Source organism: Bos mutus, chromosome 13 (assembly GCF_027580195.1).
Source record: "Bos mutus isolate GX-2022 chromosome 13, NWIPB_WYAK_1.1, whole genome shotgun sequence".
Taxonomy (NCBI): Eukaryota; Metazoa; Chordata; class Mammalia; order Artiodactyla; family Bovidae; genus Bos; species Bos mutus.
This window is the reverse complement of record NC_091629.1, coordinates 21413165-21433297: the sequence shown is the minus strand read 5'-3', so window position 1 is coordinate 21433297 and position 20133 is coordinate 21413165. Positions and strand designations below refer to the sequence as shown.

Sequence of the window (20133 nt, the reverse complement as noted above, 5' to 3'; positions counted from 1 at the left end):
CTCCCGGATGGAGGAGGGAACAAAAGAGATAGGAAGAAAGCACACAGGGAGGGCTGGGCAGCTGCTGGGGCGGCAGGCGGGATATACCCGCAGTAGCATCGATGGGTCTTAAGAACCTAATGCTGACACTCAGTGCCGGTAACTAAGAGGTTAATACCATAAAAGGCAAACACAGACACAGAGGCATCCCACTCCGAAAAGATGTCATACACTTTCCAACTTGTGCTTTTTGTCTCACATCTTATAAGCAACACAGGTTAGTTTCAACTTCAGTTTTGCTTTCTGATACAGACGCGTGTACCTCGTTCTAGACAATGGTTGACTTTTATGTTTTGATTAGTCTGCATTTGTATATGTGACTTTTGTCTTGAAAGCAGTAAAACCATAGACATGTGCAAAACAAATAACAAATGTATGAATATTAAGTACGTAATGTAGAAATCAGCTGTGTACTTAAAAATATTTTGGCCAGGTCTGGAACTTTCAGGGGATTCATGCAAGAAATATGGAACGTAGATTTTTAATGAGCGATGTGAAAAGATACCAGTAAAGGTACTTCAGGGAAAAAAAAGAACCTAATGCTGGATGAAAAAAGCTAAGAAACCATAAGAAATGTAATGCACAAAATTTACCGGAACTACATATAAATGAATGGTGGTGTTAGTCGCTCAGTCGTGTCTGACTCTTTGACACCCCAGGGACTGTAGCCTGCCAGGCTTCTCTGTCCATGGGATTCTCCAGGCAAGAATACTGGAGTGGGTAGCCATTCCCTTCTGCAGGGGATCTTCCTGACCCATGGATTGAACCCGAGACTCCTGCATTGCAGGTATATTCTTTACATCTCAGCTACCAGGGAATTATATATTTGCCCGCAAAACGCTAGTGCACCATTTGTAAGAACACAGAAACAAAGGATACACACAGACACACTGGAATGGAAAATGTGCAAAGAACGTGAATTAACTCCTCAGCACTTAACGTTTTGCATGATGACAAAGGCGGGGGATGGGGGGCAGTGAGATGCTAGCCGCACAGGTTCCCTGACATTGATGTAAGTACAGTTCCAGGGACATGACTAATTCCTCAGTCCCTCGTCTAGGTATAAATCTCAATCTGTGCGCTCAAGGGGGTACAAAATAGAACTGATTTTATTTTCAGTATTTCAATGTGATTTCTCTTTGGAGCCACCATTTCCCTGAACCGATGGGAAAGTTTTGTCTGGGGCTTTCCCAAACTCTCCAAAATGTTGGCTGTAGTTCTGGCATCTTACCCAGTGTGTTGTGGGGTTGGGGGCTCATCCTGTCTTCCCTTACTGGGGCCCAGGCTGCTGCCAAATCATTCATTTCTTGGCCCATGTAGCCTTTTTGGGTCTGGGGCTCTTCATTGCTGTGTCTGTGCTACATTGTGGACACAGGAATCTTCTATTGTTCTGTCTTCCTAGACCACAGGTCACAAACTGGAAACCCATTGGCCACATCCACCATGTGACCATGTTTTTAATTTTTTTTGTTTTTTGTTTGTTTTGTCTGACTACTTTGTATTTATTGCGTACACTTTAAAATTGGAACATTTTATACAAATCCAGATTTCTGACTTGTTTGGAAAAATCAGATGCCCTGGCTACTTTAGACTCACATTTCTAGGTGACACAGGTAAGCTGGAGCTGAGTAGTATTGTATCAGTTAAGAATGCTTTGGTCTGCAAGGAACAAAAAGCTCAATTAACATCAGCTTACACCATAATGGTATTTATTGGGCATTTAGCCAGAAGTCCGGACCCCCAAGGTTGTTTGTCAGCTCAATTTTTTATCTTCGAGGACCAAGTTCTTTTCATCTTTTTACTCCTTCTGCCTCAGCCAGTGGACCTTTTGTTTTTATGGTTGTGACCTCATGTCCCAAGATGGCTGCTGTAACTCCAGACATTACATCCTTACATAATCCAAGGGAGGATCCAGCAGAGGAACAAAAGTCTCTCCCAGAAGCCCCCTTGACCAGAGCTAGATTACATGGCCATCTTGAAGCTGCTGGGGGGAAAGGAATTGGGAGTTCCTCCTGGAGAGCCAAATAGTGTCTGCTCCAAGCTGCTGCCCCCTTAGATAGAAACTATACATTCTAGTTTGACACAATCCCCACCACCCTCATCATTCCCTGACCCTGAAACTGCATGTCAGTCACCATTTATCACTGTCTGCACCAGCTCCTTCCCTCTCCTCCCTGTAAGGTTCTGAGGGCTTCCTGTCTTAGCCGCAGCACACACGGCCACTTCTGACTTGAGGGTCTTTTTTTTTTTTTTTTTTTTTTAATTTTAATTGGAAGCTAATTACTTTACAATACTGCAGTGGGTTTTGCCATACAATGACATGAATCAGCCCTGGGTGTACATGTGTTCCCCATGACCTGAGCGTCTTGCTGCTTTCTCAGCAGCTACATGCGGGTGCAGAGAATGGAATCCCTCTGCCCCACGACTCCTGCTCGTCCTCACTCGCCTCCTCTCACTCTTTTCCCTCCCTCTTGCTCTGTCCCACTTCTCTAGCCAGGAGAATTGCATCCCCCACTTGAGAAAAGCCTTCTTTCTTCCTATTTCTTACTAAGCCGTTTTACCTACTTCACCCTCATTCTTAGTTGGCCTGCCAAGTGGGATCAGCCCACAAGCCTGCTGGCTAGCAGGAACAAACACATACGAAACTGGAGTGAGAAACTTTCACAGCAGCTCCATCGTGCCCCCAAATCCATGCCCGTGATCAGAGACTCGTCTCCTTGAGCAGGGTGTGGACCAGTTCAGGACGATCCCACCATGAATTGCCGCATCTTCTTCCCCAAAGCGTTAGCATTTAAAAGCCAGCGTTCACACATCACTGTGTTTTGGTCTGTCTGGAGTTATCTCAACTCCTTGCGTATCTCTTCACTCAGTGGTCTTCTGTCTGTCCTCTCTGAATATCAGCGTCAACCCTTGCCCATTGTATGATACTAGAAAAGTCATAGACACAGTAGTATTTGGTACATCACTGGGAAACGATTATTCAATAAATGAATGACCATTCACTTAAAAACTGTTTTACTGAGCCAGGCAGTAAGAATCAACTTTTACTTAAAATCCAAGAAAACCAACCAGTCAAAAAAATAAAGCAGTTCTCCGATATGACACGCAGAATAGCAATGTCTTCAGCAAGAAAGAAGGGCATTTCTTTCTCTCCTCAAAGTCCAAACTGATGTGGCGGTTCTGGTCTGCGCATATGGCGGGGTTCCAAGCTCCTATGTCTGGTTCCTCAGTTTTGTGATCCAACATAGCTCCATTCCAGGCAAGGAAGAACCCACCTCTGCCCTTTGAGGGCACGACTAGGAAGCTGCACACAGTAACTTAGCCCTCTTCCCTTCCCTGGAGCTCATCACATGACCACACCAGTCACAGGGGAAGCTGGGCCACGGGGCTTACTCTAATCGGCCATGCGCGCAGCTTGAAAGCAGAGATTCTCTTAATATGAGAGAGAAGGAATAAAGGGATAGTGGAGGGGACCCCAAAGCAGGATCCGCCACCATCGTCCCCTTAAGAGAAGATGTTTTTCCTCTTCTCATCCTTGCCCTCCCCAGGCCTTCCACCAGCCAAATGGAGGCGAGAGGTCAGTGTTTAACATTCCAGCTCCAGGTGGGTCCATTTGCAGACCACATATGTGGCATGAGGCATCTGGGGCTGTGTGCCCCCTTCCTCCTGCGTCCTCTCTGGCATGGGAGGGCTCTCTCACTGCGGGGACTCGGGGACTGCCCTCGGCATGCTGCGGTTTGTTCAGCTGCCCATTCTTCTCATGCCCCTGGGTCATAAAATATAAACAAACAAGAAGCCGTTTGGGAGAAAGAATACCAAGGGATGAGATTGTGGGCCGGTTTATTTCTAAACCCGCCCAATTCATCATTCAGAAGGTTGCCACTAAAGAAAAGAGAAATCAGGAGAGAAAGCACCGCATCCAGAAGTGACTTCCCAAGGCAGGTATGTTTCTGTGATTTAGCAGGGAGGGGTTGCCATGGTAACCAGGACCCCCAAAATGACCTTGAATGAAATCGACTGGCCTAGACTTTCTGCCAGATGTGTCCTGACAGGCCATGGAGGAGAGAATGGGATTCCAGCATATCATGCTGTATTAGTGTGGACACATTCTCTGGTTTCTGGGTCTCAGATAAGCCTCCGTGGAATGAAGATCTGAAGCAGATGCCCACGTGTGCTGGTGTTCCTGGTTCGTGCTCTCTTCATGCAGCTCACTCCTACTCATCCTTCAGAGACTAGTTTAGTTGTCATTTCCTCCAGGAAGCCCTCCCTGACTCCACACCTCCCAGTTGGCATTTCAGAACCCTTCCCTGTGCCCCCCAAGCTCCTAGTGAAATCACTTTCTGGCAGTTTACTTCTCTCCCACCTTACCAGTGCTTGGGACACATTCCCCTCACCTCTGGATAAGAGTGGTGTTGTTCAGTTGCTAAGTCCTGTCCAACTCTTTTGTGACCCCATGGACTGTACCCAACCAGGCCCTCTGTCCATGGGATTTCCCAGGCAATAATACTGGGGTGGGTTATCATTTCCTGCTACTCCAGGGGATCTTTCTGGACCAGGGATCAAACCCACATCTCCTGCATTGGCAGGAGGATTCTTTACCACTGAGCCACCTGGGAAAGCCCTGGATAAGGATATGGTTAGTTTATTTTGTCGATCTGACTTTGGAACCATTTCAGTGTTTTATATAGTTATAAAACAAGTTTAACAGCAAACTGTTATGAATCTAATGGTATATTGAGTTAGTGTTATAACCTCTTGGAAAAGAGATTTTACTTGCCCATATTTTTACTCTTTTTCTTTCTTCCTGCCTGATGTTTCAGGGTTCCTTTTCTCCCCTACCTCCCCCCGCCCAGTTTTTAAAATTTCTTGTCTCTTTTAAGAACTTTCTGTAGCCCTTATTTCAGGGGAGATCTATTGTGACAAGTTCTCTTGGTTCTCCCTCATTTTGAGAATGTGTTGATTTCCCCCATTTCTGAAGGATGTTTCCTCTGGATATAGATTTCTGAGTTGATACTCTTGAATAATGTCGTGCCACTTTGTTCTCGCCAATAGAAATTGTCAAGCTTATTCTAAAATTGATATGTAAATGTCAAGGTTATACTGAGAAGGCGAAACAATCTTGGAAAAGAAAAACCCAGTTGGAGAACTTACACTAGCTGGTTTCAAAACTTCATATAAAGCTACAGTAATCAAGACTGGATGGAATTTGTGCAGAACGGATAGGTCAGTGGAAGAGAATAGAGAGCCCATAAATAAACTCTCACGTTGTCAATTTTTGACAAAGGTGCCAAGTGATTTAATGAGGGAAAGGATAGACTGTTGGAATAACTGGGTAGCCATGTGCAGAAAGATTAATTTAGGCCCTTATCTCACACAGTACACAAAAACTCACTTACATTAGGTCATAGACCTAAACGTAAGGCCTTCAACTCTAGAATTTCTAAAAGAAAATATTAGAAAGAGTCTTTATGACCTTGAGTTAGGCAGCAAAAACAAGATTTATAAAAAATATTAGTAACTTTAAAACTTTTGCTTTGGTTTTCAAGCAACACCATTAGAAAAATTAAGAGACAGGACTGGGGGATAATATTTGCAAATCATATGTCTGATAAAGAACCTGTGTCCAGAGTATATAAAGAACTCTTACAAATCAGTGTTAAGAGAACACCCTAACTTTTTTTTAGTGGGAAAAAAATTTGAATGAATCTTCATCAAAAAAGATACCTGAATGACTAATAAGTACATAAAAAGGTGCCCAACTTGATCAGTCATTAGAGAAATGCTACTTAAAGCCAAAATGAGAGACCACTACACATCTACTGCTCAGCTGCTCAATCGTTTCTGACTCTTTGCAACCCCATGGACTGAAGCCCACCAGACTCCTCTGGCCATGGAGTTTTCCAGGCGAGAATACTGGAGTGGGCTGCCATTTCCCACTCCAGGGACACATCTACTAGAATGGCTATAATCAAAAAGAGCTGCCTGAGGCTGAGGATGGGAGAAGAGGTTGACTGCAAACAGGCATGAGGGTTCTTTGAAGCCAATGGAAATGTTCTAAAACTTCATCGTGGTGACAGCTGTACAGTAAAGCAATTTACTTTAAAAATCACTGAGCCAACATTGACAGTGGAGGGATTTTATACAGTGTGCCCCAAAAACAGTTCTAAAAAGAAACCGCTTTGGCAGTACAGTGTGTGTGCTCAGTCACTCAGTCGTGTCTGACTCTTTGTGACCCCATGGACTGTAGCCCGCCTGGCTCCTCTGTCCATGGAATTCTCCAGGCAAGAATGCTGGAGTGGGTTGCCATTCCTTCTCCAGGGGATCTTCCTGACCCAGGGATCAAATCGAGGTCTCTTGCATTGCAGGCCGATTCTTTACTATCTGAGCCACCAGGGAAGCCCTGGCAGTATAGAGCCATGTTGGAAAAGCAGACTTGAGCCAGACTGCCTGGATTCCAGCGCCCGAGGCTGTCACTCACTATCCAGGCTGCCTTGAGCACGAGACTTAATTTTCCTCTGCTCACTTCCCCCATGAGGAGCCCTGACACACACAAGTTGACTGCTGTTCTGGTGGTAACCCCCGTCTTCTTTCTCTGGGCTCCCACTCCACTGACCCCTTTTTCTTTCTCTGTAACCTGTCAAGCTAATCCCTACCGGAGAGTCTCACCCTCAGTGTTCGTGAAGTCTCTTCCCTCAAGGCATTTCCATCACTGGTTTCCTCTTACCATTCATGACTCAGCTCAAATGTCATCTCGGAGGTCTCCCCTGACCACCAGCTTACCTGGTCAGGGGAGACCAGGTAATGACACCACACTCATTCATTGACTAAGTAGCATTTTCCAGTAGTAGTAGTATCGTTTTTATTCCCATTTTACAGGTGGGACAACTGAAGTTCAAAAAGGAGAAGTCATTTTATTCATTCAATTCAAAGCATAATCATTGCTACCTTACATCCTTTAGAATGGCTGCAATATTTTTTAAAAATCAGAAAATAAGTATTGGTGAGGATGTGGAGAAATTGGAACCGAATCACTTTGCTGTACGTCCGAAACTAACACAACATTTTAAATTAGCTATACGTCAGTTTTAAAAAGTAAAAACAAAATGGTTAAAATGGCCAGTGTTGTTATGTACATTTACCACAATTTTTAAAAAACTAAATTATTTTTAAAACATAGTTATGGAGTACCAGAAGCTATGTTGTGTGCACTCTCATTTATCTCTCACCAGAATCCTTTGAAGGTGTTATTTGTATTTTATTCATTAACTGAGAGAACCGAGGTTCAGAGAGATCGTCCGAGTCATAAGTTCCATCCCAAACTGTCGAACCTCAAAGACTCCAGCCTTCCACTGCGCCTTTCTCCTCCACGTCCCTCCCTGACTGTAAGAACCTCATCTGTCGCTCCTTCCCACAGGCACGGCTGGGATCTATCAAGGAGCAAATGGACTGACCAACGCGGCCGGATTCGGAACTGTGCACCAGGTAGACTAGCTCCCTACCAGTGGCTTTCTTGGCTCTTTCCATAAGCAGTCCCCTTAAATCAGGGCAGCCAGAGAGGCCACCTGCACCAGGCCTCTTATTCCCTGGGTTTGGAGGCCACAGGGGCCAGGCTACACCAACAGCCATCGGAAAGAGACAGTGTAGAGGCAGAGAAATCGGAATTGTTGGCAGATTTCCAAGATGAAGGGGCTCTGTTCTGTGTTCCATCTTGATGCCCGTTGAAGACACCCATTGACTGTTGAGTCTGGAATGTATGAAAGCAAAAACATGTGGCTTTCACCAGACCCCGAGCTCTTCAAGGGTGAAAGGACATCATCTTTATCTCTGCATCTCACTGTAAAGTGCCCAACTTTACATTATAAATACTTGTGAAACGGAGCTTAGTCAACACTATAAAGATGGATGGATGTTGGCCAATAATGTGAGTCTCTTGGTTTCACTTAGAGAGTGAGTTAAGAATTAACCTGCTCACGGTGGATGGGAACTCTGTGCACTGCCTGTGTACCTTTCCTATTAAGAACCTTCCATGAGTTCTTTGCAAGATTGAGAAGCTCTACTTTCCAGGGGGGCTAAATATATGAAACAGTGACTATGGTGGGAGAGTTGGACTATCTGGTTGGTTGAAACAGACCAAGATCCTCTTTGATAAAGAGGATTGGTATTCTTTGATTTCATCTCTAAGACTCCCTCCTAGAAGGTTCTGGATCCTTAATGCTGTGTAGGCGTACTAGATTTGAGCCACCACCACCACCACCCACCATGAACCTAAAATGAACCTAGACTCCTGCACAAGTGTACGTGGTCTTCATTCCTCACTCAGTTGTTCTTTAATTTTTCCAGCATTTATTGAGTGCCCACGTGTGCCCAGCACTCTTCCAAGCACTGGGGATACAATAGTGCCTGAGACGGATGCTGTCAGAACCATACCCACGTCCCTTAGGGTGTACCCATTGGCTTCCAGCTGCCAATCTCTGCATCTCTGGGCACACAGGTGTTTTCTGGAACCAATGTATAGGGCAGTAGGAAGTGCCAGGGAATTGAAACCCTCTGGGAGCAGCTCTCAAGCAAAGACTGGCTGGAGTTGGTGTATAAATACCCCAGCTCCTTTGCCCCCTGGGAGAGATCTTTCTGAGGTGTGTTTTTTGCCATCCCAGCATCTCCTGGGTAGAATTCAGCTCCAGTCCCCACTGGAGAAGCCCCCGTGCTGACTGCTTGCCCTTCTTCCCTTTGCTACCTCACTTCCCCATTCCCCAGCTGGTCTTGCCTTCATCCCCCAAATCCTCTACTTGAATCCTTGTCTTGGGGGAAAATCTGCTTTTAGCCAAAACTCCAGCCCTCATAGAACTTTTATTGTAACGGTGGGGGAACAGGGATCGATTCAGAAGACCCAGCCCAGGAGGCCCCTCGCCCCCGTCAGCCTGACAGTCTTCCCCACTCACAGCCTCGTGGGTTTCCCTTTCCAGGACTATCCTTCCTACCCCGGCTTCCCGCAGAGCCAGTACTCCCAGTATTACAGCTCGTCCTACAACCCTCCTTACGTCCCAGCCAGCAGCATCTGCCCTTCTCCTCTCTCCACGTCCACCTACGTCCTCCAGGAGGCATCTCACAACATCCCCAGCCAGAGTTCCGAGTCGCTTGGCGGTAAGTACCATCACTGCCCTGTGGTCATTCATGGCTGTGGTCTGAGCTCTTGTATGAAAGATGAACTGAGTGGAGGTCCCAGTTTTAATGAACTGGTCACCCATGAGTTAGCATCAGCCCTCAGATATGTTTTGTTGGCTTTTCTTTGTGTGTGGATGTGGGGGCGTGGTGTACGTGTGTTTTTAATTGCACCCATGTTTTAGAAAGTCATAAATTTTTACCTAAAAATTCTAAGGCCTGCCTTCTCTTAAAAGACGATCCGGTCACCCTAGGCCCACATTGTTAAGTGACAGGGCTTGGCTGGAGCTGAGTAATGTTTGCTCCATTTAGACAGAGCACACCCGATTCCACATCTAGGCCCTTTGGTGATGTTTGCATCCCTGTGTGAACTAGCTCACCAGCTTGTGCATTCATTTATTGATTTCGTAAATCTGCTGTGCACGTGTCTACTCTTTATGAGACAATTTAGACTCATCACCATTAAATACCATGACAGCCATAAATTAGACCGTCCAATAATAGGAAATATTGCATTTTCTTCTTTTCTGAAGCCTCCTGTTTCTGGGGCTTTGTAGAAGGCAAGCTAGCATGATGTGTATGGACATTCATTCAATAAATATTCATTGGTGGATGGCTAGAAAAAGACAGTAGTGAAGACTCACCACTTTCGTTCCTGCAGCTCTTGGTGCAGCTGTTGCTTGCGTTTTCCACCAGTTGGGGTGGGTTAAATCGCACTGGCTTGGTGACAAATGGGAGACAACACAGCCAAGCATTTTTTAGTCAACTTGGAAGGCAGTTTAAGGTTTGGGCGTTGACTTTGGTCACTGTGACCTCATCAAAGAGTATAGAATAAATGCATAATACCCACCTTCCAATTTCCAAAGTTTGCTTCCTTGGAAGAGTATGAAATGTAACAAACTTGCCGAATTATCTTTGCCCATCCTGCTTTTCAGCATGTGGCCTCTTCAAACTGGTTTCAGAAATGAAATATAAGCAGGAAATCTTCCACTTGATGCTACTATCTATAATTTGCTGGTGAACTGGATTCTAGAGACTTGACTTCTCAAGAATTTGGGTTATGTGAGATGGTCATTTTTGTTCCCCATCCGGAGCGAACATAAAGGCTCTTTGTGTCTCTTTGAAATTTTCCCTTATTGTTTCCCCCTGTTCTTCATTTATCCCCTGGCCCTAAGGTTCAACAATAAGTGGTTGAGATGGTTTTTACTGTGTGTCTAACAAGCTCACATAAAATCTAATGACATAAATAATAGTCAGCTGTAACCAAGGTCTCTTGCCTCGTCTCCCCCGTGTCTGTTATAAAGGAACGGCACGTAAGCTTACTTGTGCACACACGCACACGCTCATGCACTGTCTTAAAATTCCCCATAAAAACTCCACTTCTGAAATTATCCAGGATCTCCTTGAGTGGTTGGTTCTAAATTCCAGAGGCTCAAGAGGTTTATATATTACTGACAGATCATGCTCACCCTTTGCGTTGTCCGGATACGCTGTCCTCAGGCTCTGCTCCTCCGCAGCCCGCAGCCCCATCAGCGCACTGTTGGCATCAACACGAATTCACAGTTACGTGAAGCCCTAACAATTCGCGGACGTTTGCAGAGCAATTCGCTGATGGCGGGAAGATCCCCTGGAGAAGGGATAGGCCACCCACTCCAGTGTTCTTGGGCTTCCCTTGTGGCTCAGCTGGTGAAGAATCCACCTGGAATGAGGGAGACCTGGGTTCGATCCCTGGGATGGGAAGATCCCCTGGGGAAGGGAATTGGCTACCACTCCAGTATTCTGGCCTGGAGAATTCCATGGGATCACCAAGAGTCAGACACGACTGAGCAACTTTCACTTTCACTTTTGCTGATGGCAAAGGCAAAATCTGAACCTCTCTTGTTACTCAAGAGAAAAGACAAATCAGTAGTGGTTGCTTTAATTCAATTATTCTACTTCCACAAACTTACACTAAAAATAAAGTTTCACATAGGTACAAAGACTTAAGTTAAAAGAATTCTTTTTGCAGCAGAGCAAAGGCCTGGAAGTAACCTAAATATCCATGAATAGGAGTCAGGTTAAATAAACGGTAGTGTACCTACCCTTGGCACACTATACATCTGTTGAAAAGAATCCACTAATACGGATCTCTCTGAGCTGTTGTGATAGGTGAGGAAACAAGAACTACATGCATGACATGGTCCTGGAGGGTTTTAAATATGAGTATAGTTAAATGCCCATATTCGCATAGAAAGTTTCTGGAAGGATGCAAAAACAACCGTTAACTCATTTTCTCTGGGGAGGGAACTAGAGGGAAAAGATGTAACAGACAATCTGTAGGCTCCTCCACGGAACAGCAAAATTCACATTTGTTTCAAATGCGCATGAAACATTTACCAAAAATAGAACTTCCGGGCCATAAATCGTGAAGTCCCATTACATTTAAAAGGTTTCAAGGAATAAAAAGTACATACTCTGAAGTAACACACTTCTAAATAACCCATGTGTGATAGTTAATTTTCAAGGAATAAAAAGTACATACTCTGAAAATAGGGGAAGTAAAAGGAAGATTTTTGGAAAATTCGCAAATATCCAAAAGCGAAATAACACACTTGTAAATAACCCATGTGTGAGAGTTAATTTTATGTGTCAGGAAGAGAGAGAGTTCTCCCTTCCTCTGCCTTCTTCTACCCGAATCCTCAATGGATTGGCTAATGCCTACCCACATTGGTTAGGGCATATCTTCTCTACTCACTAATCTCTTTGGAGATACCTTCACAGCCACACCCAGAAATAATGTCTTACTAGCTCTCTGGGCCTTCCTTGGCTCAGTCAAGTTGATGCATAAAATAAACCATCCAGAATATGTTTTTTTTTTAAACTTTCAAAACCAATAATAAGAAAACAACCCGATAAAGAAATGGGCAAAGTACTTTAACAGACACTTCACCAAAGAATATACCAGCACAGCCGGAAAAAAATGAAAAGCACCTGACTGGAACGTCCCTGGGTGGGTAAGAATCTGCTTTCCAAAGCCGGAGGCACAGGTTCAATCCCGGTGTCTAAGATCCCACACGCCGCAGGGCAACTGAGCCCATGGACCACGTCTAGAGAGAAGCCCTCACCCCACCACGAAGAGCCCTAGTGCTGCAGCTGAGACCCATCAGAGCCAAAAATAAAATAAAGAACTATTTTGTAAAAAGCACAAGACTAGAGTGCTGCGTTAGTCAGAGAAATGCAAATTAAATCCTCAAACACACACCCCTTAGAATGGCTGTAATTACAAAGACTGGCCACACCAATGAATGGCAAGGATGCAGAGCAGCTAGAATCCCCTTAACCTTGCTGGTGAGAGTGTGAAATGCTACAACCACTTTGGAAAAAAAGTTTGCAGTTGCTTATGAACCAGTAACCACAGTCTCTCATAACGAGAAAGGTCATGTCTATGCAGACTGATGAGTACTGATGAGTGAATGATCATAAAAGCTTTAGTCCAGCCAAAAACTAGAATCAACCCAAATGTCCATCTCCAGGTGAACAGATAGGGATACATCCACCCAATAGAGTGGTACTCAGCAACACAGAGAAATACACTAGCGATAAACATAGCAACATGGATTGAATCTCGGAACAGTTCTGCTGGTTGAAAGAAGCCAGAAAAGTGTGTTTGTATGTGTGTGGACATCACATACTAAGTGATGCCATTTGTTTAAAACTCTAAAAAATACAAACTAATTTATGGTGAAAGAAAGCAGACCTATGGTTGGCTAGGGAGTGGGTAGCAGGAGGAAGAGACTACAAGGGAATTACAGAGAAACCCTTGGTGCTGGATTTGTTCATTATCTTCATTGTGGTGGTGGGTTCATAGATGTGACCGTGTGTTCAAAACTTATCAAACTGTGCTCTAAGTATGTATGGTTATTTTGTATGTCAGTTATACCTCAACAGTTGTTAAAATAAGTAAAAACATTGAAAGGGGAGAAAGAAAAAGAGTGAAATGACTCCAGGAAAGATTACTATAATTTGCTGTATAGCATGTGCACCTCTGACTTTGTCCTTGAACTTTGACCCTTCATTCTAAGAATGTATAAGGTTGGGGAAAGCTGCTTTTTTTGGCACCCCTAATAAATTGACTTCACCTAACACCTTATTGGGACATTTCTTAGGTAGCTGGTGTTTCCTCCTCTTTTTAATAATATTTGCCTGAATTTTAATGGGGCCAACCGGTGTTTTCTAAGCCTCCACAGTCTTAGAACTACCAAGTGAATCAGGATAAACTTTATTTATGACTCTTAAGCATCTGTGAATTTATTTACTGCCTTTTCCTCATCCTCCAGAAGAAAGTCTTTGCTAGTTTGATGTTTTGGAAGTCTCTAATGCTGTGTCCCAGAAATTTGGGGGAGCTGGAGACAGCCCAGCCGTTCTACAACTCAAAATCACATCTTTTTTTATTATGTCCTTAGTCTGCTAAGTTTTATAAATATTAAATAAATAAAATTCAATCCCTTGGGTTTGGGAGGGAAATAGTCCTTCCAGGGTAGGAAAAAATTAGTGGCTTTCCAAGTATTTTTAGACAAAAGCGTTTCTCCCCGCCACCCCAATGATCCAAGAACTGGCAATTATGGAAGGAAAGATGGAATCCACAGGGTACATTTGGGAGCTAAAACAAGCAGATGTAAGATGAGAAAGTGGGATGGGAGGTCCTCTAAGGTTCCACACTGGTTTACAGTTCTGTCACTCTAGTGACACAGGCAGACCCAAATTTTAGTTCTGGCTTTATCGCTCATTTGCAGGATTACAGGCTTACATCATCTCCATAAGCCTCAGTTCCCTCATTAGTTAAATAAAGATAATAAAGTCTAGTAAAATGCATTTAAAACTTCTGTGCTTAAAAACCAACACAACCTGGATGCTGCCTCTGGGACTTAAGTCCTGCGGGGTGCTGACCACTTGTTCACTGTGGATCATTAGACAATTGCCCAAGGGCAGGAGCCTGGCAGCCTCTCGGCACACTGTGTCCAGAAACGCCACTTCAACGAGAATCCGAAGGTGCCCACCCTCATCCCTGCACCTTCTCACCGGTCCTTCATGTATGTAGGTCTAGTCAAGCCAGAACTCAGTTTAAGCCCTTTGCTGATATCTCCTAATTGCCAGCCCTGTGCTGGATGCTCTTGCCTTACAATCTCAAATTGACAGATTTCTTAACAAGAAAAGCTTAAAGGACTTGCTTTTAAGATACATACAGAAAATGCAGCAAGCTGCCTAGTGGCAGGAACGTAGAGAATTCTCCCCACACACCCCCACTCACCCCAAGGGAGGGAGTTTGATAGCCAGCTACGGAGTGAAAAGTGAAAGTTGGTTGCCCAGATGTGTCCGACTCTTTGTGACCCCGTGGCTCCTCTGTCCATGGAATTCTTCACTCAAGAATACTGGAGTGGATTGCCATTTCCTTTTCCGGGGGATCTTCCCAACCCAGGGATTGAACCCTGCATTGCAGGCAGATTCTTTACCATCAGAGCCACCAGAGGAGCCCAGCCAAACACACATGTATATGTTATTTTCCTCCTCCTGTTAGTTTAGGGATTCTCAGACCTTAGGGTATATAGACAGTTGTAAGCACAAAACTCTGTTCACTGAAGTTGTAGCTGCCCACCCTTGCCTCTCTCAGATCCCTGCTCAGCTGTCACCTTATCCACGAGGTGTCCCCTATAAATTAGTGACCCCCCAGCACTCTCCCTGCTCTTATCCGATTTGTTAGTTCTCTGTCACACATGTCCCCACCTGGCATGTTACATGTTTACTTCTCTCTCTGATGTCTCTCTCCTCCCTCTAGTCTGGGTGCTGTGGGAACCAGTGCCTGGAACTATACCTAGTCAGTAAATCTTTGCTGGGTGAATGAATGATTATGAATGAGCAGTTTAAGGAACTTTTGAGAGTTAATTTTGATCCTACATGATCTTTACCTTCACTGCTGCCTTTGAGACCTCCCATTTTGGAGTTAGATGGTTCTGGTATAATCGTTCACAGGAGGAGACACTCAGCCAGCTCTCTGATCTGTCTGCCCTTTCCTTTCCTACGCCAGGTGAATATAACACACACAATGGACCTTCCACACCGGCAAAGGAGGGAGACACGGACAGGCCACCCCGGGCCTCCGACGGGAAGCTCCGAGGCCGGTCTAAGCGGAGCAGCGACCCCTCCCCAGCAGGGGACAATGAGATCGAGGTAACTCCAGATGCTTCCACCCTGTTGAGTGAATGTCACATCCACGTGTGGCTGGAACAGGAGGTGGGGACCAGAGTTCTCTCCAAGTCCCTGGGAGGAAGATGGCCCTTTGTGTTCACAGAGTGTAGTAACAGAAAAGTGCCCTTGATGAGAAGGAGGGAAGAATTTGACTGGCCACACGGAAGCACTGTTGACTGCAAGGCTAGGAAAAGTGACCCTAGACGTGGTAACAACCGGTGAGCCAAGACAGCATCACCTGGGGCCTGGGAAAACCCAGACTGTGCCCACCGCCAGGGATTCCAAGTCAGTAGATCTGGGGCAGGGCCTGAGAAGCTGCATTTCCAGCAGATTCCTAGACAATGTTGATGTGGTGGGAGACCACACTTTGAAAACCTCCAGTAAAAAGAGACACAGATGTATAGAACAGTCTTCTGGACTCCGTGGGAGAGGGAGAGGGTGGGATGATTTGGGAGAATGGCATTGAAACATGTATAATATCATATAAGAAACGAATCGCCAGTCCAGGTTCGATGCAGGATACAGGAAGCTTGGGGCTGGTGCACTGGGATGACCCAGAGGGATGGTACGGGGAGGGAGGTGGGAGGGGGGTTCAGGATGGGGAGCACGTGTACACCCGTGAAAGATTCATGTTGATGTATGGCAAAACCAATACAATATTGTAAAGTAATTAATCTCCAATTAAAATAAATAAATTTAATTAAAAAAGAAAGAAAGAAAACCTTCAGTAAAGATGACATTGGACAGTGGACCTTCCCCATTGGATTGGAGTGATTCTTAACCTCAGCTACTGGTTAGAATCACCTGGGGTGCTTTTGAAAATTCAGATACCCAGACCTCCTCCCAGACTAATTAACTGGACATTGCAGGGAGTTCTAAAAGTTCCCCTAGTGACCCTACTGGGTGTGTGTCGCTCAGTCGTGCCTGACTCTTTGCAGCCCCCTGGACTACAGCCTGGCAGTCTCCTCTGTCCATGGGATTCTCCAGGCAAGAATACTGGAGTGGGCTGCCATTTCCTCCTCCAGGGGTTCTTTGCAACTTAGGGACTGAACCCACGTCTCCTGCATCTCCTGCATTGACAAATGGACTCTTCTACCACTGAGCCACCTGGGAAGCAATAGTGACCCTCCTACAGCTTAGATATTTATCTATCTGGAGATAGGGGGCTGGCTGAAATGAATTTGCATTGTTTCTGTGATTCTGAGTTTTTCAGACAGTGGCTCTCAGTCTGGGCTGCATATAAGAATCTCCTGGGGACTTTCCTCATGGTCCACTGGTTAAGATTGCCCTCCCAATGCAGGGGGTGCCCAGGTTCAATCCCTGGTCAGGGAACTAGATCCCACATATCGCAACTAAGACCCAGTGCTGCCAAATAAATAAATTTAAAAAAAAGAAGAATCTCTGGGAAGCTTTGAGAAACCTTCATTCTCAAGCTGCAGATCAATGACGATCCAGATCAATGAAGTCAGAGTCCTTGGGGAGAGACCCAGGTGTCAGTATGTTTACGCTCCCTCCATGATTCCAGTGCAGCCCAGGCTCAGAACTACTATCGAAGAGCCGCAGCAGTCCTGATGATAATGAAGCAAGTGTGGGGTTATTGGTCAGGTGCTGACATTTTCCCAAGCAAACAAAAAAGAACAGTGTGCATGAGAGATTGAGGAGACAAGTAAAGGAGACAAATGCCCCCCAGAGTGTTAGTCACTCAGTCATGTCCACCTCTTTGTGACCCCATGGGCTGTAGCCCACCAGGCTCCTCCATCCATAGGATTTTTCCAAGCAAGACACTGGAGTGGGTTGCCGTTTCCTTCTCCCAGGGATCTTTCCTGGCCCAGGGATTGAACCCGGGTTTCCCACATTGCAGGTAGACTCTTTACCGTCTGAGCCACCGGGGAAGCTCATGTTATCTATCTAGCTCATGTTATCTGTCTAACTGTTATCTAAGAGAAAAAATGGGCACATGCACAAGTTTCTACTTGTTTGCAGAAGGCAGTCATTTGTCGGCTTGAGTGTGCCATGGGTATACACGGGTAGTGTTGGCAAAGCCTGGGTCACTGTCTTGGTACCCAAATGCAGCATCATCACACCCCTGTTCACAATCCTGTACAAATCTGGCAGCTACAAAGCTCAGCCGGCAAACTCAGATATGCTAAGAAATACCATTTTCATCGTTTCCTTAAAACCAGTGTCATTTTGACTCTGAGTCCCCATCCATCCAGGTGGTGGGGAATTCCATTTCATTACTGGGGCCCTTCCCCCTGCCAGGATTATGTGAGAATCTCAAGGTTCATGTGGTCTCAGAAAACAGAATAATAAGGACTTCCCTGACAGGCCATTGGTTAAGATTCTATGCTTCCAATGCAGAGGGTGTGGGTTTGATCCCTGGCGGGGGAACTAAGATCCCACATACTGCACAATGCGGCCAATAAATAAATAAGTATGCCCCTGGTTAAAAAATAATAATTTTTAATTTTTAAAAAAAGACAAAATAATAGCCTCTGTTGTCCAGTGTGGCTTGGTGGCTGCTGCCTTTCTCATTTTCAGGATCTGCAGTGGTCATTGGAAGTCCAGCCATTCTCTGGGGTCTCCTGCCATATGTTGGGCATAGAGATCCTTGTTGACAATAAGGACTTTGAGGTATTAGGTACAGTCATTTGGTTGCAAACAACAAAAACCAATTCTGGTTACTTAAGCAAAAAGGAATTTACTGGGAGTAAACGGCATGAAGAGGAAGTGATACAACCAAAGTTATGAAGAATATTATCAAAGGCCATGCTGGGAAATCCGGGGTGCCAGCCCCAACTGCAGAGCAAAACATTTAAAATTCTAACACTATGTCACTCGACGTTTGATTCCAAAGAGGCGGCATCCCATTGGCCTGGTCTAGGTCCTCACTCGTGCCCAGATGGACAGTCCCACCAAGACAGCGCGCAATGGGAAAAGAAAACGGGATGCTCTTCTAAGCCAGTAGGGGCTTCCCTGATGGCTCAGTGGTAAAGAATCCATCTGCCAGTGCAGGAGACAGGGGTTCAATCCCTGGTCCGGGAAGATCCCACATGGCATCGAACAGCTAAGCCCCTATGCCACAACTACTGAGCCTGTGCTCTGGAGCCTGGGAGCCGCAACTACTGAAGCCCTTGTGCCCTAGATCCTGTGCTCCGCAACTAGAGAGTGGCTCCTGTTTGCTGCAGCTAGAGAAAAAGCCTACGCAGCAACAAAGACCCAGCACAGCCAAAAATAAATAAATAAAAATTATTTTTTGGAAAGGGGGTGGATGCTGGAGACCCTAACAACAACAAATGGCCAATATTAGGACATTTGATATTTAGCCAGTGTTCTCTGGTAGGACGTACTAGTTAACCAGTGTTTACTAGTAGGGCTACGCCATATTCACTAAGAGAGCAGTGGCAGTTGTTTATGGCTGGTGTCTGTTCCGATCATCCCAGAAGTTATTAAGTATTTTGAACATCACTCCCCTCCGCTAAGGCTTCCCAGGTGGCTCAGTGGTAAACAGCCTGCCTGCCAATGCAGGAGGTGTGGGTTCGATCCCTGAGTCAGGAAGATCCCCTGGAGAAGGGAATGGCAGCCCACTCCGGTATTCTTGTCTGGGAAATCCCACGGACAGAGGAGCCTGGCAGGCTGCAGCCCGTGGGGTTTCAAAAGAGTTGGACACGACTGAGCGACTAAACAACGACTCTTCCCTGTGCTTGGTCAGCCTCTGGAGGTACACCCAGCCATCTCCTCCGAGAGCTTGACTGCCCTAGGAACCTGCCACAGAGCGTGTGTTCCCACTGCTCACGGCACCATTCTCAGTCCAAAGGATTCTGTCCTTGCTTTTCCTCTAATTCTTAAAGCCACCACCTTCCAAAACCAAAGAGACTTTGCACAAACCCTTCAGGAGATTAAGCCTTTGCGAAAAGTTAGGAGAAAATGTACTGGCTCCAGGTTACCCTTGCTTTCTGCCCTCCCAGATGCCTGAGGATTTTCTACCAGCTGCAAGTTGCAGAGCTATAGAAAATCCCGGAGAGCAACTCACACTTTACTATTTTTAAAAAATGTATTAAGTCACTAACGTGGTTTCTGCTCTTGGTAGGGGACAGTGGGGGCGGAGAGACATTTTTCCATTAAGCTGAGAAGGGGGTGGGGTGGCATGGAAGTGGGGGATTATGGGGTGATATTTTTCTAGAAACATCTGCTGCTTGATTCCAGAGTAAGTACCACTGGGCAGGAACAGTTGAAAAGGCGTGAGCTGTGTTTCACTGCCGTGCTTAATTTCAGCATGGAGGGTTTGCACGAGTCGCACCTCCTAAGTCTTTGGTACTGTTGCTAATGACCGTAGCCCACGAGAGAGAAATTAGGTAGAGAAGTGGAAAGAAGGAAAATTCGGAGTCTGTATTAGTTAAAATCCCTTGACTGCAGGTGCCAGAAACCAACTTGAGCTGGCTTAAGTGAAAAAGCAGAATTTATTTTAAGGATACGGGGATTCTCTTAGAACTCATGAGCCAAAGGGACAGCCAGTGTCGGCAAGATACTGTAACCAGAAGGTGGGAGAGGCCAGGAAACGCATTTACGCCTTCTCGCCCCACGTTCCACAGTGTAGGTGCTAGAATCCCCAGGCAGGAATGTCCCTTCAGTGTACAGGTTACTGGGCACGGCTCTCCTCCAGGCCCCTCACTCTGTGCTCACAGTCACTCAGTCGTGTCCGACTCTTTGCGA

General features: G+C 45.6%; 1 protein-coding gene across 7 annotated transcripts in view; it reads left to right on the top strand.

Moving 5' to 3' along the window:
* Positions 1–20133, top strand: part of EYA2 (EYA transcriptional coactivator and phosphatase 2) — a 266855-nt gene that overhangs the window by 155197 nt on the left and 91525 nt on the right. For all 7 annotated transcript variants that reach the window (XR_011466464.1, XM_070381091.1, XM_070381090.1 and 4 more), the window contains 3 exons: positions 7454–7521; positions 9003–9180; positions 15260–15402. Coding sequence is in view for 6 of the 7 variants with exons in the window: in XM_070381091.1 (XP_070237192.1) it covers positions 7454–7521; positions 9003–9180; positions 15260–15402 (389 nt within the window). In the remaining variant the exon portion in view is untranslated. The remainder of the gene's footprint in view (positions 1–7453; positions 7522–9002; positions 9181–15259; positions 15403–20133) is intronic.